Source organism: Betta splendens, chromosome 22, assembly GCF_900634795.4.
Source record: "Betta splendens chromosome 22, fBetSpl5.4, whole genome shotgun sequence".
In the NCBI taxonomy this organism is placed as follows: domain Eukaryota; kingdom Metazoa; phylum Chordata; class Actinopteri; order Anabantiformes; family Osphronemidae; genus Betta; species Betta splendens.
Window position 1 is genome coordinate 11,938,630 of NC_040900.2, and position 21,909 is coordinate 11,960,538.

The 21,909-nt window shown below is 44.5% G+C and overlaps 1 protein-coding gene across 1 annotated transcript; it reads right to left on the minus strand.

Annotated features, from left to right (window-relative positions):
- Positions 1–1,086: 1,086 nt before the first annotated feature.
- syne3 (spectrin repeat containing, nuclear envelope family member 3) lies at positions 1,087–20,637 on the minus strand. Its single transcript, XM_029139469.3, has 17 exons — positions 20,502–20,637; positions 18,985–19,142; positions 17,719–17,891; positions 16,433–16,742; positions 14,681–14,836; positions 13,891–14,250; positions 11,651–11,787; positions 10,591–10,765; positions 9,890–10,072; positions 9,084–9,227; positions 8,704–8,838; positions 8,395–8,556; positions 7,313–7,485; positions 6,684–7,146; positions 6,294–6,437; positions 4,398–4,583; positions 1,087–3,459 (listed from the first exon to the last, which is right to left on the minus strand). The coding sequence occupies exons 2-17, from the start codon at positions 19,126–19,128 to the stop codon at positions 3,277–3,279; spliced, it is 3,228 nt and encodes a 1,075-aa protein (XP_028995302.1). The 5' UTR covers positions 19,129–19,142; positions 20,502–20,637; the 3' UTR covers positions 1,087–3,276.
- Between the last annotated feature and the right edge of the window lie 1,272 nt (positions 20,638–21,909).

The following is a 21,909-nucleotide window of genomic DNA, read 5'->3' on the forward strand; positions in this document are numbered from 1 at the left end:
CCTCATCGCTCTTTAAAGGCCTGCAGAAACACCAGCGCGTCTGCAGATCTGCAGGGACGTGTCCCATCGAGTCACCTCTGATCACACGCGCTCCAGCTTTGACGACGCGTTACACAAAACAAAGATAAGTCGTCAGTTCAGATTCTGCAGGATGTGGATAAATTCTGCTCTGACAGTCAAACCGGTGTCTGGGTTCAGAAGCTGATTGTTGCTGTTTACAGTGCATTTACAGCAGCTTTACCCTGTTGTCCCGCTGCTAAGTCTTAACCCTGGGAGTCGTCTGCAGGCACACAACAGCTGCAGACACACAGACGGTTCCACACGAGCCTCGTACATTATGAAGCCTGGCACCCAAGTCGATTCCACAGACATAATCCATCAGAACGGCACTTTGCTTCACTGTGGCAGCACTGAAAGCTCTTTGTTTAATCGCGGCCCCTGCCCCAGGACAAATCAATGTGAGCACTAATGATCAGCCTCTGAATGTGTGCTTCCAACACCAACGCTGCCCTTAGTGACGCCCTGGTTCTCCCTGTAGATCAGCGACGCCTTCAACAGCAAGCTACCGGGAGAAGAGCTGTACAGCATCAAATGGGACGAGAGACAGTTCAGCACGGAGTCAATTCAAACCCGTGAAGAAGCTTCAACATTTAGGGAACGTCCTAAATGAAAGTGTTTCACCCAGAGATCAGAAACAGGATGCTGAGAAGAAACAGGAAAGTGAAGCAGTGTTTTGACAAGGACGCTGGTTCACTGCAGTCAGCCGTCGATGATAAAAGCCCGTTCCCTATTATTATTATATATGGTTGCTATTAGTCAGAGCAGGAGGCAGCTCCAACCAGAAAGGACCTTCTCTCTGTTGGCCACAGATTTACTGGAGTCTGGAGCTGGCAGAGAGCGGGCTCCAGGCTGCAGCCGTGGGCCTGGTTGAGCAGGAGCAGCACACGAGCAACACAGGAGCAGGAGAAATATTCAGCGACGCTGACTCTGCAGAGCTCCACAGTCTCTGACGTGACCGGCTCCAGTTCTTCAGAACCTTATCAGGAACAATCAGTGTTTCTCATGAGTAAGAAAAACACAGACACATTGTAGCTCTGGATCCTTCATTATATCAGAATACAAAGGTCCTGGTTACATACAAGCTTTAAAAACATTCATAAAATAGAGTTGTAGGATTTAATAGAAAAGCTTTGACATTTCCATGATCAATGACAGGTACAATACATTTGCATAACGAGTGCTCAGACCAATGTCTCCATCCAACAGGCGCCTGGTTTAGGACCAGTGTGAATTCAAGCCTCTTCATACGTTGCATAAGAGAAGACGAAGCACTAAGGAGCAGAACCCGATATAGAACATGGTGCAGCATCAACATGATGTTGGTAGAACTGTTAGGGCAGCGTCTCCAGACGGAGCAAAGACACACCCAGCTGGCGAACAGAACCTTTAAGGCCTTCACCCCCCACATGTAGCACCTCCACCCACAGTCACCTGTGGAGAAGTGTTTCCCCCTCATGGGCGTGATTCATCAGGAGGCTTTTACTGGAACCAGACACGTGACTAGTGTTAACACTGTCACTCAGCCACAAGGTCACTGTCTGAACATGGCGACGTCAGACCAACAGTAGTTGAGCCGTCATCTCCATGTTGCTTAGCAACGCAGTGCAGGTGGCTGGTGGACAACTTACTGGGCCATTTAACCTGTTAGAACCCAATAACCTCCTGGCTTTTAACCAGTGTCACAATGCAAAGGACGACACACAGAGGAGGCAAAGGTCAGTGTAATGAAGGTAATGGGTTCACATGGAGACTAGGATTGTTGAGCAAGTCAAGAGATGAGGGAACTGCCTGAGCCAAGTCAAACATGCATCAAGTCAGACAGGAGTCCTTGAGAGGTAGAATCCGTCTGACCTCACGTTGCACTATGCTCATTTAAACCAGACCCTCAGTCTCTGACAGGACGCATTAGTGCAACTTCATTTCAGCCCTGTTGCCACAGAAACAAGTTGAATCCATACTTAGGACGCCAGCGGACAAAGTTCCTGCGTGTGTGCATGTATTCTTGGAGAGGAGTGCGGGACAAAGACTAAAACAGCACCTTTAGAACTGTAACAGGGTTTGAACGGTGAACGTTTAAATGTTCTGCCGTCGCCACAGAATCAGAACAGTTTGAAAATATTAAAGCTTACAGGCAAGAATTGAAGAAGTTCAAACATTAAAATCTGAAGGAGGCTGGATTCTGTTCTATGAGCAACTAAACCACCTCAAAGTGACAATTTCTCACACATCTATGACGCCTGCAGAGACGAGTGCTCCATCATCCAGGATGCTATCACCAACACACACCGAGTTCAGAGGGACAGAAAAGCTCCTTCCTCCTAAACAGCAGCCAGTCATTGTCCTGCAGCTGAAGACGCTTAATTAACTCTCCTTCTGTCTGCATAGTTTGTAAACCTGCTTTCCTTTTACAAATTTTTATCCTTTTGGCATTTACTGCTTGACACAAAGGAAGATATACTGTAATATATTATATATTCTGCGTGTGTGTGTGTGTGTGTGTGTGTGTGTGTGTGTGTGTGTGTGTGTGTGTGTGTGTGTGTGTGTGTGTGTGTACAACCTAAAATATATATATCTGTAAAAAAGACTCACACGAGGTAATATGAAACTGTTCAACACAGTTCAAACGCGTTACAAAGCTGAACCCAATAATAGACAGATGTTACAGTACCAGACTGGTCCTGACTAAGTGGAATCTATAGATCATTACAAACGCAGGACGTCTCCGCACTCTGCTCCAAGCAAATAAAAACACACTGTTCTTTGTAAGTTAGCTGCTGCATTCAGTGCTGCTACGTATCATTAGCACAAGTAAAGAATGTCTGACAGGTGGACTGGACTCTGGTTCAACATCCATGGACCGACTGACTGGGGCTCGTCCAACACCAGGCAGTGGGTGGAGCTGTGACGGAGTGATGGGTGGAGTGGGTGGGGCAGTGAGAGAAACAGGAAGTGGGGCAGTGATGGAGTAGTGGGTGGAGTGAGTGGAGTAGTGAGTGGGGCAGTGGGTGGAGCATGGGGCTGTTTCATAAAAACCCAACCAACAGAAGAGCAGCATAGTGACGGAGTGTCACAGTTAGCATAATAAGCATCAGAGGAACCTGCTCCTGTGTGGTTAACACTAAGCTACAGCGTTCAGGCCGGCCAGTCGGTTGTAGTCCAGCATCATTGTATATACATTTAACTAATGAGCTGCAGGAGCAGAGGACAAGGCTGTGTCTATGTGGGCGGAGGCCCGTTGTAGCGCAGCATGACGTTAAAGGATCGAGCGAAGTTGTTGGAGAGGGAGCAGCTGTTGCCTTCGTCCATGAGGGGCAGCAGGAAGGCGAGGAAGAGCAGAGCCAGGAGCAGCAGCCACAGCAGAAGAGCCAGGCCACAGGCCCGCTGCAGCAGGCCGGGCTTCTGCAACAGAACAACAACAAACACAACCTGTGGCATCAACCAAGCTGGAAGAGGAGAGATCGGCAAATACCTCAGAGGAACAGGACAAACACCGACATGAACCACTTGCTTTGTGTTTCTGTGTCACAGTTAATGATTGATGGCTCATGCCTCCACCTCAACAGCAGCCTCCAGCAAATGAGTCACAGACACTAATAGGTGATTGACCAGTAGGACTCTGGTCCGTTCAAGGCGTCGTGTAGACATCAAACCAACACTGACACAGGAGAAACTAAATCCAGTAACTGGCAGAAATGTGCATTTGAACATTTAACAGATGATTTTTAGTTTAATCAGCTTCTACTCCACAGACTCCTCAGTGTGTTTCTATCCTTTTTTTTTCAACCTGTTGTGTGTTTATCTTCTGTAGCCACCGTACTAGTTGAGTGTAGTGTAAAACTGAAAGGCTCGTCCCTGAGCAGTGGTCTGAGTTATACCACAGCACCATCTAGTGGTAAACACACAGCAGTGCTTTTACTGAGGACACCATATGACGCCTATAGGACAGTGTCCTCATTCATCTCATGCTGGAGTCCATCCCAGCTGTCAATCAGACTAAAGGGAGGTGGTCATTCCATCACAGGGCCACATGTACACATAGATGTCAACAGGTTGACAGTCTATATTGTCTGTAGGTGAGTTGTTGTCTGAGGTTCAGCAAGTGTCAGTTACTTTACTGAAGCGACGCCCACTAAAACCTTCCTTCTATCTAACCACCTTCCCAGCTGCACATTGTGTTTAGATATATATGGAAAGTCTATACTGTACATCAGGCTGAGGCCTGTAGGCCAAGACTGGATTTAGAACTAAAAGGCAACATTTCCCCACTGTGGGACTATTAAAGGTTTTCTTATTCTTATTTAAAAACAGGTGATGTTATGAGTGTGAGGTCTTCCTACCCTGGGAGGAGTCATGGCCCTGACCGGTGTGGCCTCCTTCAGTTTAGACTTGTAGAGCATCCAGCGGTAGCGGAGCTCCTCCAGACCCACATCGTTTGCCGACCCTGAGTCAGTGTCACTGCTCTGACTCTCCTGGAGCAACAGCTGCAACTGTTCCTGACCCCAGGAAACATCTCTCCTCAGAGCCTGCAGCGAGAAAATGAGCAAACAACACATTTGGTCATTAAGAAACAGATCAGGATGGCTATAGTTTGTCATCATTTGTCGTCTGAACATTGATCAGCACTCATGATGTGTAGGTCAGTGCTTTTATCTTTAACTCAGGACAACACTAAGGAATGTAACTGCAGTCAATTATTTCCAGTTGAAGTAATATTAACTACATGCTTAAACTGTCTGCAGCCTCCAACAGGCTGATTATCCCTTCGTCCTGCTGTAACCATGTGATCTGCTGTAGCTGCCTGAGGACTCCTGTCCTGCTGCATTTGCCATCTTTCTCTCTCTTTCTCATCAGACTTACTGGACTTGGACCATTTATCATTTGCAACCACCACACACTGGTCCCAGGAGTGGTTGTCGCGTTTGTTATTGCTCCCAGTGCCATTCTACAGAAGCCAAACCCGTACCTTTACCCGCTGCTAACACAGCTTTGCCAGTGTCACAACTGTTCAAGCTGGCATTTTATCATGGAAGAGAGAGGAGCTTTGATGAGCCCCAGAATGAGCCCTTTCGAGCAGCCAGCTGCAGGACCAGAATGAGCCCGAGAGCAGCAAGTGTACTTGTCAAAAAAATTGAACGAGCACGGCTGCCAAGGCGATAAGGATGCGAGCAGGGCCACAGGGAGGTAGTTACTCATGAGCAGGACATGAGCCAAAGGAAGGACAGAATGGGATTCTGATGGGTTCACTGCATAGACCATAACCACAGACCGTCATACATTATTACAGTATGACGCTAAAACGTGGACAAGCAGCCATGACCTACAGAATCTCCGTCTGACCTGCGGTGATGGGGGTGGGTAATTGTCATGTTTAGGACTAGGTCTTTTATTATTTTAAATGTGAGACAGCACAGAACAGATGCTGCAGATTCAGATGGAGCTCCTCTGTCCTTCTCCATCCACTGTATGTTGTCATTGACTTTGTCCACCCTCAGGGCAGTCTCGTTCTGCCTTCTTACCTTAAAGGGAATATTTCCCCATCATATTGTTGTTATACAAATAATTCCACATGTCTGTACTTAAAGTGACTAAAATCAGGTCGGACTAAACAGAAAGCGCATTCGTTGTATAAAGGCAGCTGTGCTTCAGGAGGAGACGTGTCAACATGTGGCAGGAGAAAACCTGGGATCAGTAGACGGCTGCTCTGCATGTAATACGCATCATTCCTCCCAATAAAGCACAAACAGTAATATGTTTGAATGCATAACTTTGTAGTGAGACTGGGAATCGGTCAGTGCTGTGCTTGTGCAGGCGTTACTGCATACAAAGCAGAGATTACCCATGCAACACACACTTTTCTATTGTTGCATTTAAATGACTTCAAAGTGTAATAAATATTGATAGAACGTGAGCTGTCCCCCACTGATCAGGCTTTCCTACTACTGCACCTATGCTCTTGGTTTACTCATTTGCTTAAGTAAATGAAGTGATGACTTTTACTGTCAAGGTTGACCCAAGTCAAACAGCTGTCAGCGTAACTGGACGACACGGTCCGTAGATACACAGAGTGTGAATCACTTTCTAAAGTACAAAAGGTTAATGCAAGCTAGTCTGAGGACACCTCTCATGGATGAGTAGCATCTGAGATATTGTCCTGTAAAGAAAGGCTATGAAACACTGAAAATCTGGTTAAGTTTTAGTCAGTTCAGGTACACAGACACACTGCAGGAACTCACTTTGAGTGTGTCCTGTTGCCTCTTGACGTCTCTGGCGCTGATTGGTGCGTCGCTGGTGCTGAGGATCCCTGAGAGAAGCTCGTTCTGTCTGGACAGCCAGGCACTGAACTCCTGCTTCCTGGACGCATACTGTCCTGAGTTCTCCTGCAGAAATACAAACACCAAACCCGTTCATTCCGGTGTTTTGACAGGCAGGAAATGCTGATTAGAACCATTCAAAGCTCAAAGACAGACATATGGCCAGACTTAAATGCATGTTGTTGTTGTTGTTCAGCTTTGCCGGGTCACAGAGCCTCGTTAGACTCAAGCCTTACGATGCTGCTGTGGGATCTATTGTATGTGATTGCACTGTGAAAGAGAGGAGTTGACAGAAACACAAAGCAACAGTACCGCTGGCTGTTGAGTGGGTGCAGTGGCTCGGGTCCTTCTGAATGGCAGGAACGCTCCTCCTCGTGGGCTGAGACCTTCTGGTTCCACACCGCCTTCACTAGAACGGCCTGCTGCACCGTCGCTGGAGCTGATGGCTCTTGTCATAGTCTCCGCTCTGTCTTCACCTAAGATGCTGCTGCAGCCGACCAGTGATTTATCACCGCCAGGGCTTCCTTCAGTAGCGCGGCGTGGGGAACTTCTCCGGCCTGATGTGCTGTGAAAGCCTGAAGCGGATGAATCTAATTCATCTGCATTTAAGAAGTGCCCGCTGCCTGCCTCCTGAGTTTTCCCCTCAAGGCTCCCCCCACTCTCATGTCCAGAGCTGTCTCTCAGACCCTCATATATGGTTGGGACTGTGCCCTCGACTAAGCCTCCAAATCTCCGTGAGCCGGAGTGTGGCTGCTCCATGGAGTGGTTCAGCAGACTGAGACAAGGAAAGAAAGACAAAGGCCATCACAACACAGACGTCATATCCCTTCTGGCTTCCCAGCCACAAACTACTTTTGTCTGATTTGAAAGAACTTTAATAGACTCTGCATGCATTTGTTCAGCACTGTCAGGTCATGAACCAACTTCCTCCATCCCTGTACCCGTGAATGTTGAGATAGGTGTTATACAGGGCTGTCCAGGACTCCTGTAGGCGGGTCATGTCTCGTTGGATGTGAACACGTCCATCCTCCGAAGTTCTTTTCAAAACTCCCTGACCCTGGATCTCTGTCTGCTGCAGCTGAAGTTCCTTCTCAGGAAATTCTCCCAGTGCTTTCTGCAGACAGGTAGAAGCTGTGATGAGTGCAAACCATTTATTGGGTTGAAGGTTAAAAATGGAGCACATAACAACATCATGATCCAAAGCACATTAAAAAAATAATAAAAAATAGGTGGCTGAAGAACAGCCTACTCTTCTCTACGTCTAATACCTAGACCTCAACCCAAGTGAAATGCTCTGGCTGCAACTTGGAAGAGCTTTGCATAAACAAATGTCCAGAAATCTCAACAAACTCAAACAACAGCGTAAAAAACAACAGGACAAGATTCCTCCGTGATGCTGAACATAATAATTTCAAACTATAAAAACATGACAGACACTTCCTACGCTCGAATGCTTTCTCTGATCAAGCGTTAATGGAGACCAACTACAGAGCCCATGTTTTCGCCATGCTGATTGTTCCCCACACAGATATGCATATTTAATACCCGGTATTGTTTAACAGAGCAGTGTTACGCTTAACAATGCTGTAAATTACTGACATGCAGAACTGAAGCCTCTAAACCTGTGTAAGCAGGTACAGTAGGTCAGTGTAATTATAAAGATGTCACCTCCTTATGTGATAACATTTTCACATTAGTATTAGGAAAATAATTCAGTGCAAAGCATCTGAATTCAGGCTCGATTAGAACCAATGTGTGTTGTTATACATGTAACATCTCTTAATAGGCCAAGACAATCTCACCAAACTGCCCTAATGGTTCTAATTCAGGCAGAGCATTGATTTGTTGATTATTCATTTAATTTCTGGCTAGAGTAGCTATTTTCAACGTGTTAAATCTGCTGAGAAGTGATCCAGTGATGATCCAGCGACCCGCCACCGACTTATGGACGGTCTACAGTTGTTAAAGCTTTCCGTGTGCTGCTACGTGAGGCGAAGGAACAAGTTTACAGACGCAAACCAACCTCAGCTTCATGTTCACGGCCCTCTATGCTCCACGTCCCTGAGGGGCTACGAAAGGACTCCAGCTTCTGCTTCATGATCATCAGCCACTTCTCTATGTTCAGGAGGCTTTCGTGGAAGCTCTCGTGGTCTGAGATACTCTCTTCACTGTCGGCAACCTTCCCCTTCAAGAAAAAAAGGCCAGCGTGTTTGGAAAAGTGACTCTAACAGCCATCCAAATGTACGATCTGAAAGCTGAATCATGACAGCTGGAGTCCAGGTAGCTTCTTCAGTCTGAGGACAGTTGGCTAGAGGCCACTCCCCCGTCTTACCTTCACGGTGTTGTACAAGTATCTCCATTCAGCCAAGTGCTTCTCAAACTGTGTCCTGTTGCTCTGACTGGAGGAGACCAGAGTCTCTATTGCTGTTAAATGGGCTTCACAGTCCTCTAGGTCCTTCTGTATCACCTGAAGACACACAGATTGACGGCAGTCAATGAAAATGGTCTAAACCTTAGGCGGAGTTACAGAAACATCATTCAACATTTCGCCTCTCATACAGTAACAGTACCACAGCCTCCAGAGTTAACACATCAAGTACTCCTTCTATAAACACCTGTCTCTACTTGTACGTTGTGAATTGAGTCAAACATGCACTGCAAACATGAAAACCGTATCCTGTGCATCTCTTCTCGGATCTTAGTAAAACCTACCCTGAACTGGTCTGACTGGGTCTTCTTGGCTAGGATGTCAGGCTGCAGGACGTCTTCTGCCACCAGTCGGTCTCGAAGACCACTCAGCTTACACTGAATCAACTGGGAGGCTTCTCCAAAGTCCTTACTTCTTGAGATTAAGCCCTGGAGAGGGAAGAATGTATTCAAGTGGCATCATACTAGCACTTGGTCATATTTATTTATAGGGTATTTTGTTGTGAATATCCCAAAGCGTAATATAGTTGTGGCATTTGTAAGATTCATGTTTGTACATCATCATTAGCAAAGTCACAACAGACCTCATTTATAAACCTGGCAGCACTAAAAACACGATTCCTTAGGATCAAGGAAACTGGCCGGGTACGGACAGTGTGAAGCCTTGTCCATATTCAGCCAGTTTCCTTCCTTTTTAATTGTTAAAAAAATCTAAAGCTTAAAACTTTTAGTTTTAGCTTCTTCCAGCTTGCTGCTCACCTTTTTTCAACCACAAGTGAAACCATTTTTTGACTGATAATGGCTGTAAATCAATGAATGGACAAAATGTTTGGCCACAATTTGGCTCCAAATTGTTTGGCACTTAATTCAGCTCATATCAAAAAGAAACCTCTTTTGTGCTTTTCAGATGCTAGTAGCAGCAGCTTGGGGAGTTTCATGATCATTTTCAAAATCATTTCCACTCAAGTTTTCGATTGCATCATGAAGTAAAAAAAGGACAAGATAGCAGCCACAGTATCATTTTCATCGTCTAGATGTCTGAATATTCACACTCTAGTGAGCTGAGCGTAGGTAGCAGGATGGTGCTGTACCTGTAGCCTGCTCCTCCTCTGCAGCAGCTGTGTGTGCAGCAGCTCTCGGTTCCTGACGGCAGCAGTCAGCTCGTCCTGCAGACCCGCTGATTGCTCAGGACCAAACACAGAGTCCAGCAGTTCTCCTTTTACCTGCAGCAGACTCAGACGCTCCTGCAGCTGCACACTGTCCTTCAGCAGGTGCTACCACAGTGGAAGGGAAAGAGGAGCACAGGGAATGTGTGACTCTCCTTCACGCCCAGGCAGGAAACTATACAAATGTAACTAATGCAATTCCTGATTAAATCCATACACTTACCATGTAGCCCCTCACACACTATCTTTCTGGCTATGCTACAGTGTTGCCATGGTGATGCAACTCTTACATAAGCTCTGACTCTGAAGCTTCTTTTAATGTTGACAGTTATAAATCTTTATGAGGTTCAGCAGATAAGATAATCAACTTCAGTTAGTTTAAGACTCAATGTCTGTTAAAACTGCAGAAAATCATGTTATTCATGTTATTGAATAGGAGCAGAGTGCCTCCAGTTGTGAAACACCGGCTCGAGGCTGTGGTGGTAGAAACCAGCCTCTGGATTAGAGCAGGAAGTAAAAAAGCTGCAGACATCTGAGTCTCAAACAGCAAACAGGCTTCTGAGGAGCTGCTTTACGCTTAATTGTGCTTTCAGACAAAATGTGTTAGCTGTATATCGATAAATTACCTCAATGCTTTGGACCAACTTGGCGATGTGGGAAAAGTCCGTGACCTCAGCAGAAGCCTCCAGCACCTGAGAGACCCTGTGGCTCCAGTGGGCAAAGACCAGCAGTGGGTCCTGAAGGATGCTCTTCAGCCCTGATTCTGACTCTGAACACAACCTGGTGGCCCTGGATTTCACACTGGAACACAAAGCATTCATATAGTCACACATGATACAGCTACAGTGACTGCTACTGTACAGTATGTCACACAGACACACTGCTGCTGGGTTCACATCCCATGAAAGCTTCACTTGCAGATGCTACAGAAGATCTTCAGTGCTGAAATGGAAGGTGAAATCCTAAATTGAATATTGCGACCTAGATTGATGATATATTCATTTCATTCAGTCCTTCTGTAACAACCCATCAACCTCAACCTATTCCCATCCCTCTTCCTGCTTCATCGATGCCTCACAACTAAAGCTCTCCTAATTTCAAAGTCAGCTTATTCTGGTTTTGAAGTTGCTTTTCTCCTGCTTTCTTTTACTGCCGCGACAAGACGGGGTCATTTATGAAGAACAAGAACCAACAAGACAACAAATCTTCATGTGAGTCCAGGCTGCTCAGAGATACAGTCTACTCTTCACGCTGCAGGTTACAGTCTGAGACGTGGGCTGACGGATTGGCCGAGAGCCGCTGTCTGACAAAACACGAATGACAGCACTTGTGAATGCCTCCAGGACAAACTGGGAGCCGGTGGGTAAACAGTAGTCCTTCCATGGCACAATCAATTAAAAGGTGTTTGTGCCTGCACGCAGGTAGTTCTCCCTGAGTCAGCGGCCACACGATAAGTTTAGACAGGAGAGGCGGTGCTGCTTCACCTAGAGACTTAATCCGTATAATAGTGACTATTTTTGAATATCGTGGCTTTGTGCATATGCTTGTGTTTGACAAACATGTGTAGACCAGAAGCTCACTAGGTCCTGCATATCAGCACTAATTCATAGGCCACAAAAAGAATGAAACATTCAGTGATGTAGTGAAGGTCAAAGGTGAGAACCACAAGGCGCTCCTGTCACATACCTTTGATGCTTTTTGACTACAGCCAAGACGTCATCAGAGAGATGTTGCGAGTCCTCCGAGAACCTGAAGAGCTCCTTGAGCTGAGCCTTCAACAGCTCCACTTGCGACTCCTCCTCCGTCAGCACCTCCCTCACACCCTGTAACATACAAGAGCCACTCTGGTAAGACGTGTGGTTGCCATCAAAGTCAAAACCAAAAGAAACAGGCGTATTACCCAGCTTTTATTTATGCTTCATACATCATACAGAACCAAGCTTCTGGTAAATAGGTGGTACATGTGGTCATGTCTTCCTGTAAAGCATCACAAACGTTTGACTCCATGATGTGCAGCAAACTTTAAAGTACCAATGGAACGTTTCACTGAAAGTGTCATGACTGTAGATTCCATGAGCTGTCTGTTGGTGGCACCCCATCACTGTCTTTCTATTGTTTCAGTCTCTCTGCTCTTGTGTTTTACAATGAGACAACAGATGTTGATGCTGAGTTGAATGTTAGAATGTTTACAAATAATCCAGAGCAAAAATAATTATGTGACGTCAGCTTCATTATTCATTTAAATTTCATTTCATTCTGCTTAAAATTCATGTCAGTAATTAGAAGATAAGTGTAAGGTAATGCACAGTACATTGATACACAACTGTACCTAACGCTGGGGCCACTAGTGGAGCGTATATGGGATCTATCAGCATTTCCTGACAGTCTTACTGTTCTGTAAGTCCGTTGCAGATGCAATAATTCACAATCCATTTCACAGCACACTCTAAAAATAAAAGCAGCGCGGTGAGGTGACAGCGGACGACAGCTAGCCAAGTATCCACCAGATCATTCTGCATTCCAGTCACACCCAGAAGAAGCTGCTCCACAGGTACAGAGCTTCTCTACTATTCCCTGGGAGCAGTGTCTTGTTGATTCTGCCATCTGTCACTTACTGAAAATATGAACAGAAGACGTATGAAAGCCGAAGCAAAACTTGTCACATTTATTCCCACTTTCCCCCCTCACGATGGAAAGGAAGTGCTAGTCAACCCACAGCCAGCGGTGACGTGCCAGACAAAGCAGCATATGAGCCTGTTATGTCACGGTGTGATAGAAATAGAAATAATAGAAATAATCATCTCACGGTGACTATACCGCTCCTCACCTAAGTATTCAGTGCATCCACAAAAGTAGAAGCAGATTCACTGGCAGGAATCTGGTGTGTTAGGCAGGTGGTGACTCACCGTGCTGGAACTAAAGGAGACATCATATCTGGACACTAATGCTAGTAGCTAGAGATGGAAGATGCTTATGTGAAGATGGGAGAGGATAAGAAAAGGCATCAAAACAAATACATTTAACAAAGGTGTGCAAAGGATCCATATAACAGTAGGACAGCTGGAGAGCAAAGGCTTTGACATGCTGGACAGGAGCCCAGGGATTTCACAATAAAAGCACAAGTCTAACCTATGACTGAATATAAAATTCTAGCAACCAAACACATGTCCGAGCACCAACTAGTAATACACTGCTTGAGAACAAAGTATGTCATAGGACACTTCTCCTGTCACAACTGTATTTACAGAACAGCAAACAAACATAACTAATAATAGATGCTGGAATAGACACTACATCCTTTACTCAACAAGTGATGCTTCAGCAAACTGCACACATTTAAAGTACAAACTTTTAACCCTTCTAATCCGTCATTGACAGGTGTGTTTTCAGCTTCTTCTTTAGGCTGTTCCCATCAGATTCCACGGTGAATCATCCTCCTCTACCTGACTCCATCCTCGGTATCTACTCTGACAACAGCCAATCTCATGTCCTCTGTCAACACATCCATATATCTCCTCCTTGGTCGTCCTCTTGCTCTCTTGCCTGGCAGCTACATCTCTAAAATCATTCTTCTACCAATATATTCACTATTCCCCCTCTGCACATGTCCAAACCGTCTCAGTCTGGCCTCTGAGTGGCAGGTGTTTCTGCTATGTATTATTATCATCAGTAGTAGTAGTAGTAGTAGTAGTATTATACAATGCAGGCCTGTGAATTTACCCTTTAATATGTAAATAAACCAAATGTTCCAAATGTTATCGTATATATGACTGTGTTCATGTTATGAATGTCATTTGTTTCATTTCTGCACACTATTTGCTCATTTAGAAAACTTTTTTTGAAATTTTCGCCAGTAAAGGAATAGCAATAAAGAAAACCTGTATTTTCCCTTGCATGCGAGTGCTGCTATGTTTAGAGGAGCGTACCGTGTATTTGTGCCACCGGCCCACCATCTGCTCCTCGGTGCTCTCGGCGCGGCCCCCTGCTTCGCAGCCGTTCTCCAGCTCGTGGTCGAGCCCCTGCAGCTGCACCCTGAGCCGGCCCGTGTCCTCGGCCAGCCGCTGGCAGCGGGCCACGTACTGACTGTGAGAGCTCAGGCTGAGGCGGAGTCCCTCCCCGGCCTCACACAGGCCCTGCCTCAGCCGCTGCCAGCCCAGCCTCAGCTCCTCAGCCTCATCCACCACCGCCTCCGCCCCTGCAGGAGAGGTGTTGTTCCTCACCACCTCTGCCACTCCCTCGATGTGCTGCAGGGTTTTCTCCTCACTGGCTACACTGTCATCCAGAACCTGAGGCAGGGACACGAGCACAAACAATATGTAAAGGTTTCCGTAACGTGAGACTAATTTAAACCGGTCACTTACAAAGACCAAGTAAAACATAAACAGTTAGATGTTGCACATCTACCATACAATAATTCACATTGATGGTAAAAGATGTCATTGTATCTGTCATTTCATAGAACCCAACCAACAGGTCTCACCTGTACTGTACAAATCATGTTTTTACAAATGACTTTCACTATTCACCAAAAGGAAGAATAATTACAGTATACGAATTTCATGTATATACTTTGTCATTTGTTGACGGTGAAAAACACAAGCCGGTCTCTACATTTTCTTCCTTTTTAAACTGCTCAAAATAACAAAAGCAGCTTTTGAGATTCTGAATATGGCAACATGAGCAGTCGATGCTTAATACAAATGCAGTGAGTCTCACTTGTAAGGCTTTGAGCTTGTTCTCGCCTGCATCCTGCTTCTCCATTAGATCAGTTAGCTCCTTGGTTTTCGACAGCAGCCAGGACTGGAATTTCTGAACACAGCCCTGGTACATCTGGTGCTCCTCAGCGATCCTCTGAAGCAGTGACAGACGCTCCTAGCACAGCAGGAGACATACCTCGTGGTAATTTTTATCAGCACACTGCTCAAAACAAATCATGATCCTGCAGCACACATCACAGGCTGCAGCCGGCTTCTGAGCGGGGAGTGTAAATGTGAATGCGAATTCTCCTGTGAAACCCTCGTCTTCCTCCTGTTACTTGGAATACGTTGAAAGTTTAGACAACATGAACAGAGAGACTAGCAAACAAGGAGCAGGCACTTTTCAGGACGTGATCAACTCCAACAGTCAGCTTTAAAATGGTATTAAACGTAATTCATTCGAATAAAATGAATAAAATCACGGTTTTGATTCATAAGTAGAGCTTTGCCAGAAGATTAGTTTGATGGAAAGCTGATGTGGGTGTGTGGTAAAAAGGAAGGAGGACGAGAAGAATAAAGAGGAACAGCAGCCTACATGCATTTGTTAATGCTGACTAATCCAGCAAATGAAAAGAATTCCTGTCTGAGTGTTTTCCTGCTTTGTGGATTAAAAATGCACAGAACAAATATCATATTTTACTGTTTACTGCTGGAAATGAAGAAACAAACAGCAATCCAAAAGCTGCTGCTTTATACTAATTAGGGTGTTTCATACTCAAACACTGAACGTTCACTTAAAGACACACTGACAACAATACGTGCCATGCATATGCAGGTGTGTGTGTCAGCATCTGTGACAGTAAGTAAAGAAGCAGGAGAAAGAAACCTCGGCTCCAGATGATGAGCGAGCTTCATTGATCCCCCAGAACAGGTTCATTTTCTTTCTCTGGCTTCGATCGTCATTCGTTCATTGACTTTCTCACCTCTGTGCTTTAGGCTTTTACATATTTTCTGCACATTCCACCATCTCCTCCTGAGCCACATCTTTTGCATTTACACAGGCAGAGCTGACACCGCATGAGCGAGGCTCTGTCCAAACATGTTGAGGATCACTGACATTTATGCTCAAGTTCAGTGACACTAAAGGTTTACACTTACACTTACTGTACAAATGAGGCCTGTTCTTCGTTATTCTTCAGTATTATGATGCTAGTGTGGCTTCAGCTGGAATTTGCTGAGGATAAACTGCCAGTGATTAAAAGAAGCTGTTTGAATAATCATGACATGTGCAAACCTCAAGCGCATCTAAATCAGCTCCTGACTGAGAAAATAGGTCAAGAAACAAGAGTTTTTAAAATCAAGTCTGCAAGAAGTCCTAATAAACATGAAATCAACACTACCTGCAGTCATGTAAATAACTTAACATCTAAACGTTTCTGTTCTTTCCTTCAGTTGGTTTTATGCCTGTTTTGGATTTAAGCCACTTTTAACCAGTTGTGAGACGGTGAACATCCATGTACCTTCGGCTCTTTGTGAGGTTTCCAGTTGCTCTATTAGCTTTAATGTCGGCAGAATCAGAACACATACTGTATTTAACACTGAACAGGGCTGTATGTAAGAAAGCTCAGCGTTCCCACCGTGGTGAAACAAGCTACTGCAGCAAACTCTGCAGCCTCAATCATAAAAATAAAAAAAGAATCAAATGACCAAGAGCTTTATGCCAATCGTAGTCTGAATTACCAATGAATGTAGAGTACGGACTTCGACTCACCTTGGCTCGCTCCCTCACATCATTATAGGCCTCCTGCAGCCTTTCCTGGGCACAGGCGTCCACACTAGCATCCTGGGTTCTGTTGTGCAAGGCAGCAGCCTCGTCCAGCAGCCTCTCCAGCAGCGTCGCCTGGCCCTCGATGTCGCTCACCACCACCCTTTGCTGGTCGACCTGCCACAGCTTCTCCTTCACCCCCAGCTGCATCTCCACCCGGGCATCCACGCTGCGCCGCTGTTTCATCAGCCACAGTTCAAACTCCTCGTAGGCCTTCAGGTACTCGTTCCAGTGGAGCCAAACCCACTCGATCCGACTGGAGGGGAACAAAAGGAAGGTTATCTCTGGGCTTGGAAGCAAGAGCTTCTGAAAATAGTGTGCCTTAAAAATTTTTTTTTAGTTTTTACTGTGTGATTTAGCAAATTCATTCAATAATGCAACTATGACTATGACTCAGCTCCGATATAACTACAGTGTGTGTGGTGTTTATATCGTTGAACCAAAAAACATGTAACTTCAAGATCAGGATGTGAGAGATGATTAATATTCAAGTTATAAGATCTTAAAAATGTCCTGCACAAGCCATCTGAATGCATGTCTTGTTCCTTTCTTTCATGTCTCCAGCTCACCTTAGACTGCACCACAGTAACATACAGGAGACCTGTGCTATGGAGATAAAAGCCTGCGAGGCTCCTACTGTACATCCCACAGCTGCCATGTGTAAGTAGTGACTGGAGACTTTATTAGGCTTAGTTTATCCTTGCTCTGTGTTATTAACATGTTACTTAAGGGGAGTTGTACAAAAGCCTGCATGCTTAGGAAATTTAGCCTGTATCCATTTATTCCAGTTTAGATCAAATTTATCTGAATCCATAAGCAGTACAGTAAGTTGAGTTCCCCATTTTATAGATTTTGAGAGTTATTTCAAGCCAGTCTTCTACTGTTGGTAGGGATGGGTTTAGCCACTAAACTTTACCCTTAAAACCAGACTCCTTCATACAACCTCAGTGGATGAATCTCAACACATTTTAAGGAGGAACCGATTGTTTTACAGTATGAATGAGGGCTCATGGAGGAAGATAGAGCATTATAAAGTTATAGAGCAGTTCAAACTGCTCCAGTCAACATCCACAAAATCCACAAAACTTTAGGCTAAAGTGAGTGACTAAAGTCCCTAAGAAGACAGGCCTTATTGTACAACAACAGTTCTGTGTCAGGTCAGAGATGGTTACTACAGGTGATCTGTGCATGTGCTGAAGCAAACACCAACATCGTGTGGCGAGCAGCCGTACCTATGACAGTGGGTGATGTATGTGCAGGTCTCTTCCCACTGGCTTTTCAGGCCCTTGAGCTTAGCTTGGATGTGGTTCTTCAACTCTTCATCTGCACTCTGCAGAACCTTCTCAGCCAGAACCAAGGCCTTGTCCATCTTCATACGACCTTCTTGTTCCGACTGATGGATTTTCTGCACATTCAGCAGAGCAGAGTTTCTTTTTTAATGTGGTACATGCGGTGTCTATAAAAAGCAATTAGCCTCAATAATAAATCAACAGAAGATGTAAATGTATTCAGAGAGAAAAACAGGACCTATAACAGTAAGGTCTATGAAAAAAAACTATAGGTGAAATAAGTGTTTGCATTAATATTTGCTCTGCTCAGCTCAGTGCGTAGTTGATGCAGTGTTGGCTCCTGTATCCTACTGTATATTCACCAACCTTTACCGGGCCCCACACACAGCCTAGTTAACACACTGTCGTAGTAATCCTTCCCTATTAATTTCAGAGTTGGTTCTGAGGGACAAAACCCGTAATTGATGAGAGTCGTCTCTGTCAATAGAATGCGTTGCCAGCATTACCACATATTCTAAAGCTTAGATAGTCTTTGTAACTAGAGACATGAAAATAAAGAAGAAACCAGACCAGTAAGTGGTTCCGTTCCTTCATTATCTGACTGGCCCAGTTGTTGTCCTATAGCTCAGTGACTCCGGATTCATATTCTTACAAATCCATAAGCACTAAACTTTCAATCAACGAGCACAACAACAACAAAAAACAACAATAACAACATTGCCCAATACCAACAAATAGCGGAGGAGGGAAAATAAAACCCAGATATGCACACACACAAACAAACACAGTAGATTATATACTGTAGGGAAACATCAGTCAGCCTTGTGTTTTGCTTACTTCTGCTCATCATCCATCTTGTCTTTGGAATGAACATTTTGTAATCATTAGCTACTAGTGCATGCTGCAACTGTTAGGTAGAAGGTAAAAGGTAGCAATTAATTCATTCACATATTTTGAATGAGTGTGCTAGTCTGTAAGGAACTACTTGATGAGCCTTATTATTTTAATAGGTCTACATGAACAGGACAGGTCATCTAGGCTGCATAGCATGAAATCCCTTCCAGCAGTTTGCTGTTGTTTTTTTTGTGCTCTCAGCAGATGGTGTGAAGACAGGAAAGGAGTTAGTATTTCTGATGGGTTACAGGATTTCTAGTGCCGAGACCGACAGAAGAGATAGTGAGATGAAAGAAAGTAAACGGAGGCTCTTACCTCCGTCTCCCTCAGTCGGGCCTCCAGGGCATCTCGAGGCCCTTGGGTGTTGTCGTTACCCTTCAGTCTCTCCTGAATGGCCTGCATCCATGACAGCGCTGACTCCAGGCTCTCTGTAAACTCCTGCTGCTCTGGCTGTGTCATGACTAGTCCTGGCCCTTAAAAGAATGAGAAGTCATATAAATTACACCTAAAGCTTAGTCCTTACAGAGCTTGTTAAGGCAGTCCCCTGATGCTGCTGTTACGTCAGTGACGCGTTTCAAACCCTGCAACGGATGTGTCAGTGTATCTCGAGTCCAAATTTCCAGTTCACAGCAGCCCACAGTGTAGTGATCTTCAAGACTGCAAAGCAGCTATCTGGCATAATAACAATGTGTCCAATTATAGAATGACTAATATCAGACTATTGATGATCAACAGTAATTAGAGAATAAGGATCTTTAGACAGAGACTAGACTTTAGAAGAGAGACAGAGGGAGAGAGAGAAAGCAAGATTGAAAGGAGTGGGGTCCCAGAGTAGCTATGACCCTTAAATCTTTGTATCGGAATTGCTTGTGACTCATTACTAGGAGGAAAAAGATTCTCTTAAGGCCACATCTGCCTTCAGGTGACTCCTGAACACAGCAGGAGGCAGCGTACAGCAGGAGGAGGCCTCGCAACGCAGCAGCACATCCATTCAAATGAAGGCTCGGGCTACTTTCCTACATGACTCATTTGTCCTGACCACAACATTCCTCCCGCCAGTAACAGACCAGTCAATGTTCACTCTCCTCATGAAACTGAACAAAACATTTGAAAATGTGATTTAGTTGCTGTAGAAGCTGACTTTTTTTACCTTTACTAAAATTCCTATTTTAACACTTTCCGCACTGTTTAAAAACAATACGTCTAATGAACAGTTTAGTAAACTACCTCCTTTTCTGATCTGATTTAAGGTCTCAGCATCATCGCATTTTGGTCTTTATTACTTTATGGGGCCTTGAACATAAACTGTATCGTAACAATCCTATCAATCACTCGCCATGACTCTTGCTCTGCGACGCTGAAGCCCCGCCCCCTTCACTTTGACAGCTCGTGCCCTAAACTCGAATTAACGCGGACTTTAATCCACTTCAGCCTCACGTGCCAATCTCGACCGGTAGATCTCCGCTTATTTTATCGCGATAGCTGTTGTTACGGGGCTCGTTAATAATATAACATATATAGTTTCCACATATATAGTTTAACTTGCAGTGAAAACTTCGACCTGGTATGAACCAAATGTTCCGTTATGCTAACTCTGGGTGACGGGTTAAAGTTAGACTTAGCCTTCAGGATAAAAGAGACAAAGACAAACAACGGGAAAGCAGCAGATCTACGCAGCTCATTGCAACAGTAATAAAACTGCAGCACGAGAGGCTGCGGAGCCACCGAGTCTGTCTGTAGCGTTAGCAGCCGTGCAGGCGGCTTTTAAGCTAGCACAACAGCGGTGTGCACTTATTATTCAACTGCTAAAGTGGGAAAATGAAACCACTTACGACGTTGCGTTTATCCGATGACACGAGCTGCTACCGTGAAAGCGGCGGTTGTCTACAGTAAAGTTATGGAAGACAGGAAGTAGAGCCAGGCCGACGGGGGCTGGAGTCTAAAACACGGGCTGTCATGCTGCCTTCAGGGACTCTGTGGAAACAACACCTACTGCTGCAGCTTTTTATTACTAAATTGCTTTTCATTGCTCTACCAAAATTAAAACACAAATACGGAATAGTATGAGATCAAATACGCCTTTGATAAAGCGTGCATTAAAACAGAGTATAATAGAAATAATGACATTTACTACTACTTCTTATTTTTCGAGCATTAAGGTGATTGTATGTGTTTACCACATATCTAAGAAGCTCTATAAAGGCTTATGCTAATGAAAATGAATAGAAATTTTGTTATTTTGTTATGCAGTTTTAAGTTGTATAGACATCTATGTAGACACATTAAAATTACTAACCAACACTGAAATAAAGGCAGCAAGCATCGTTTTGAACCGATATTGTTCTAATGCCTGTATTTCAGTACGTTCTAGAGTCCTTGAACTCATCATCAGACCAGACTGAGCCAGAAGAGGAATCTGACACAGAGCGTAAAGTCTGCGTCCACGTACGTTCCACCTGTAAGGCTGATATGTTGGAGCTTTAGGAGTTTTAGGAGAGCTTCTGCCGCTGATGAGCCCAGTGTTTTGTGCTGGTGGAAGGTCAGGACAGCATCAGGCCGGTTCAGGTCCTGGAGTCTCCTCCTGGAGCTGGTGGGTGGATGCAGTCAGTGTTTTAGCCTAAAGCCCAGAAGACGCGGTGTGGATGGAAGCACAAGTTGCTCCAAATACTCTCTCTACTCTATGGCCACTCTCTTCTATCTACAGCATCTACAGTGAAATGTTTTAGTGTAGAAGGTGGAATCTTCAAAGTCTCTGCAATTATTAATTCAAGGGAACATTTTTCTGAGAATATTCCACAATTTTTAGATGCAGTCTGTTGCAGATTGGTGAACCTCTGTCCTTCTTTAACTTTAGAAACTGAAGAGCTGAAATTTCTTATTCCATAAGAGTCGTGTTACAGACCACAACATTCATTTCTTTTTCATTTCCAGCCTTTCTTTCCCATTTTTCCAACCTTTGTTGCTGCTAACACATTTAAAATGAATTAATATTTTCTGTGAAATGTTCGAATGTTTCTTTTGTCAATAAATAATATATTGGTTGATGATACTGCAGCCCCATCAAGCTGCTGATGTAATCTGGCATTCCTTTTTATTAAATATATTATTATCACTGCTGCTAACAAATGATCATCCACAATACAAATATATGGCTGCAAATCAAATAGAAATATTATATATAAGTATATAAGCAGAAGGTTTTATGTTTTAAAATTTAAGTAGTAAAATAAAAAATTATGG

What these genes read in the sequence shown, in the direction of transcription:
- syne3 (XM_029139469.3), bottom strand. Translation starts at nt 19,128, where the DNA reads ATGACACAGCCAGAGCAGCAGGAGTTTACAGAGAGCCTGGAGTCAGCG. An exon ending in AGTTGGTCCAAAGCATTGAG is followed by an intron (nt 10,073 to 10,590) that starts GTAATTTATCGA and finishes CCACTGTGGTAG; the next exon opens with CACCTGCTGAAGGACAGTGT. An exon ending in GCCGTGAACATGAAGCTGAG is followed by an intron (nt 7,486 to 8,394) that starts GTTGGTTTGCGT and finishes ACCTGTCTGCAG; the next exon opens with AAAGCACTGGGAGAATTTCC.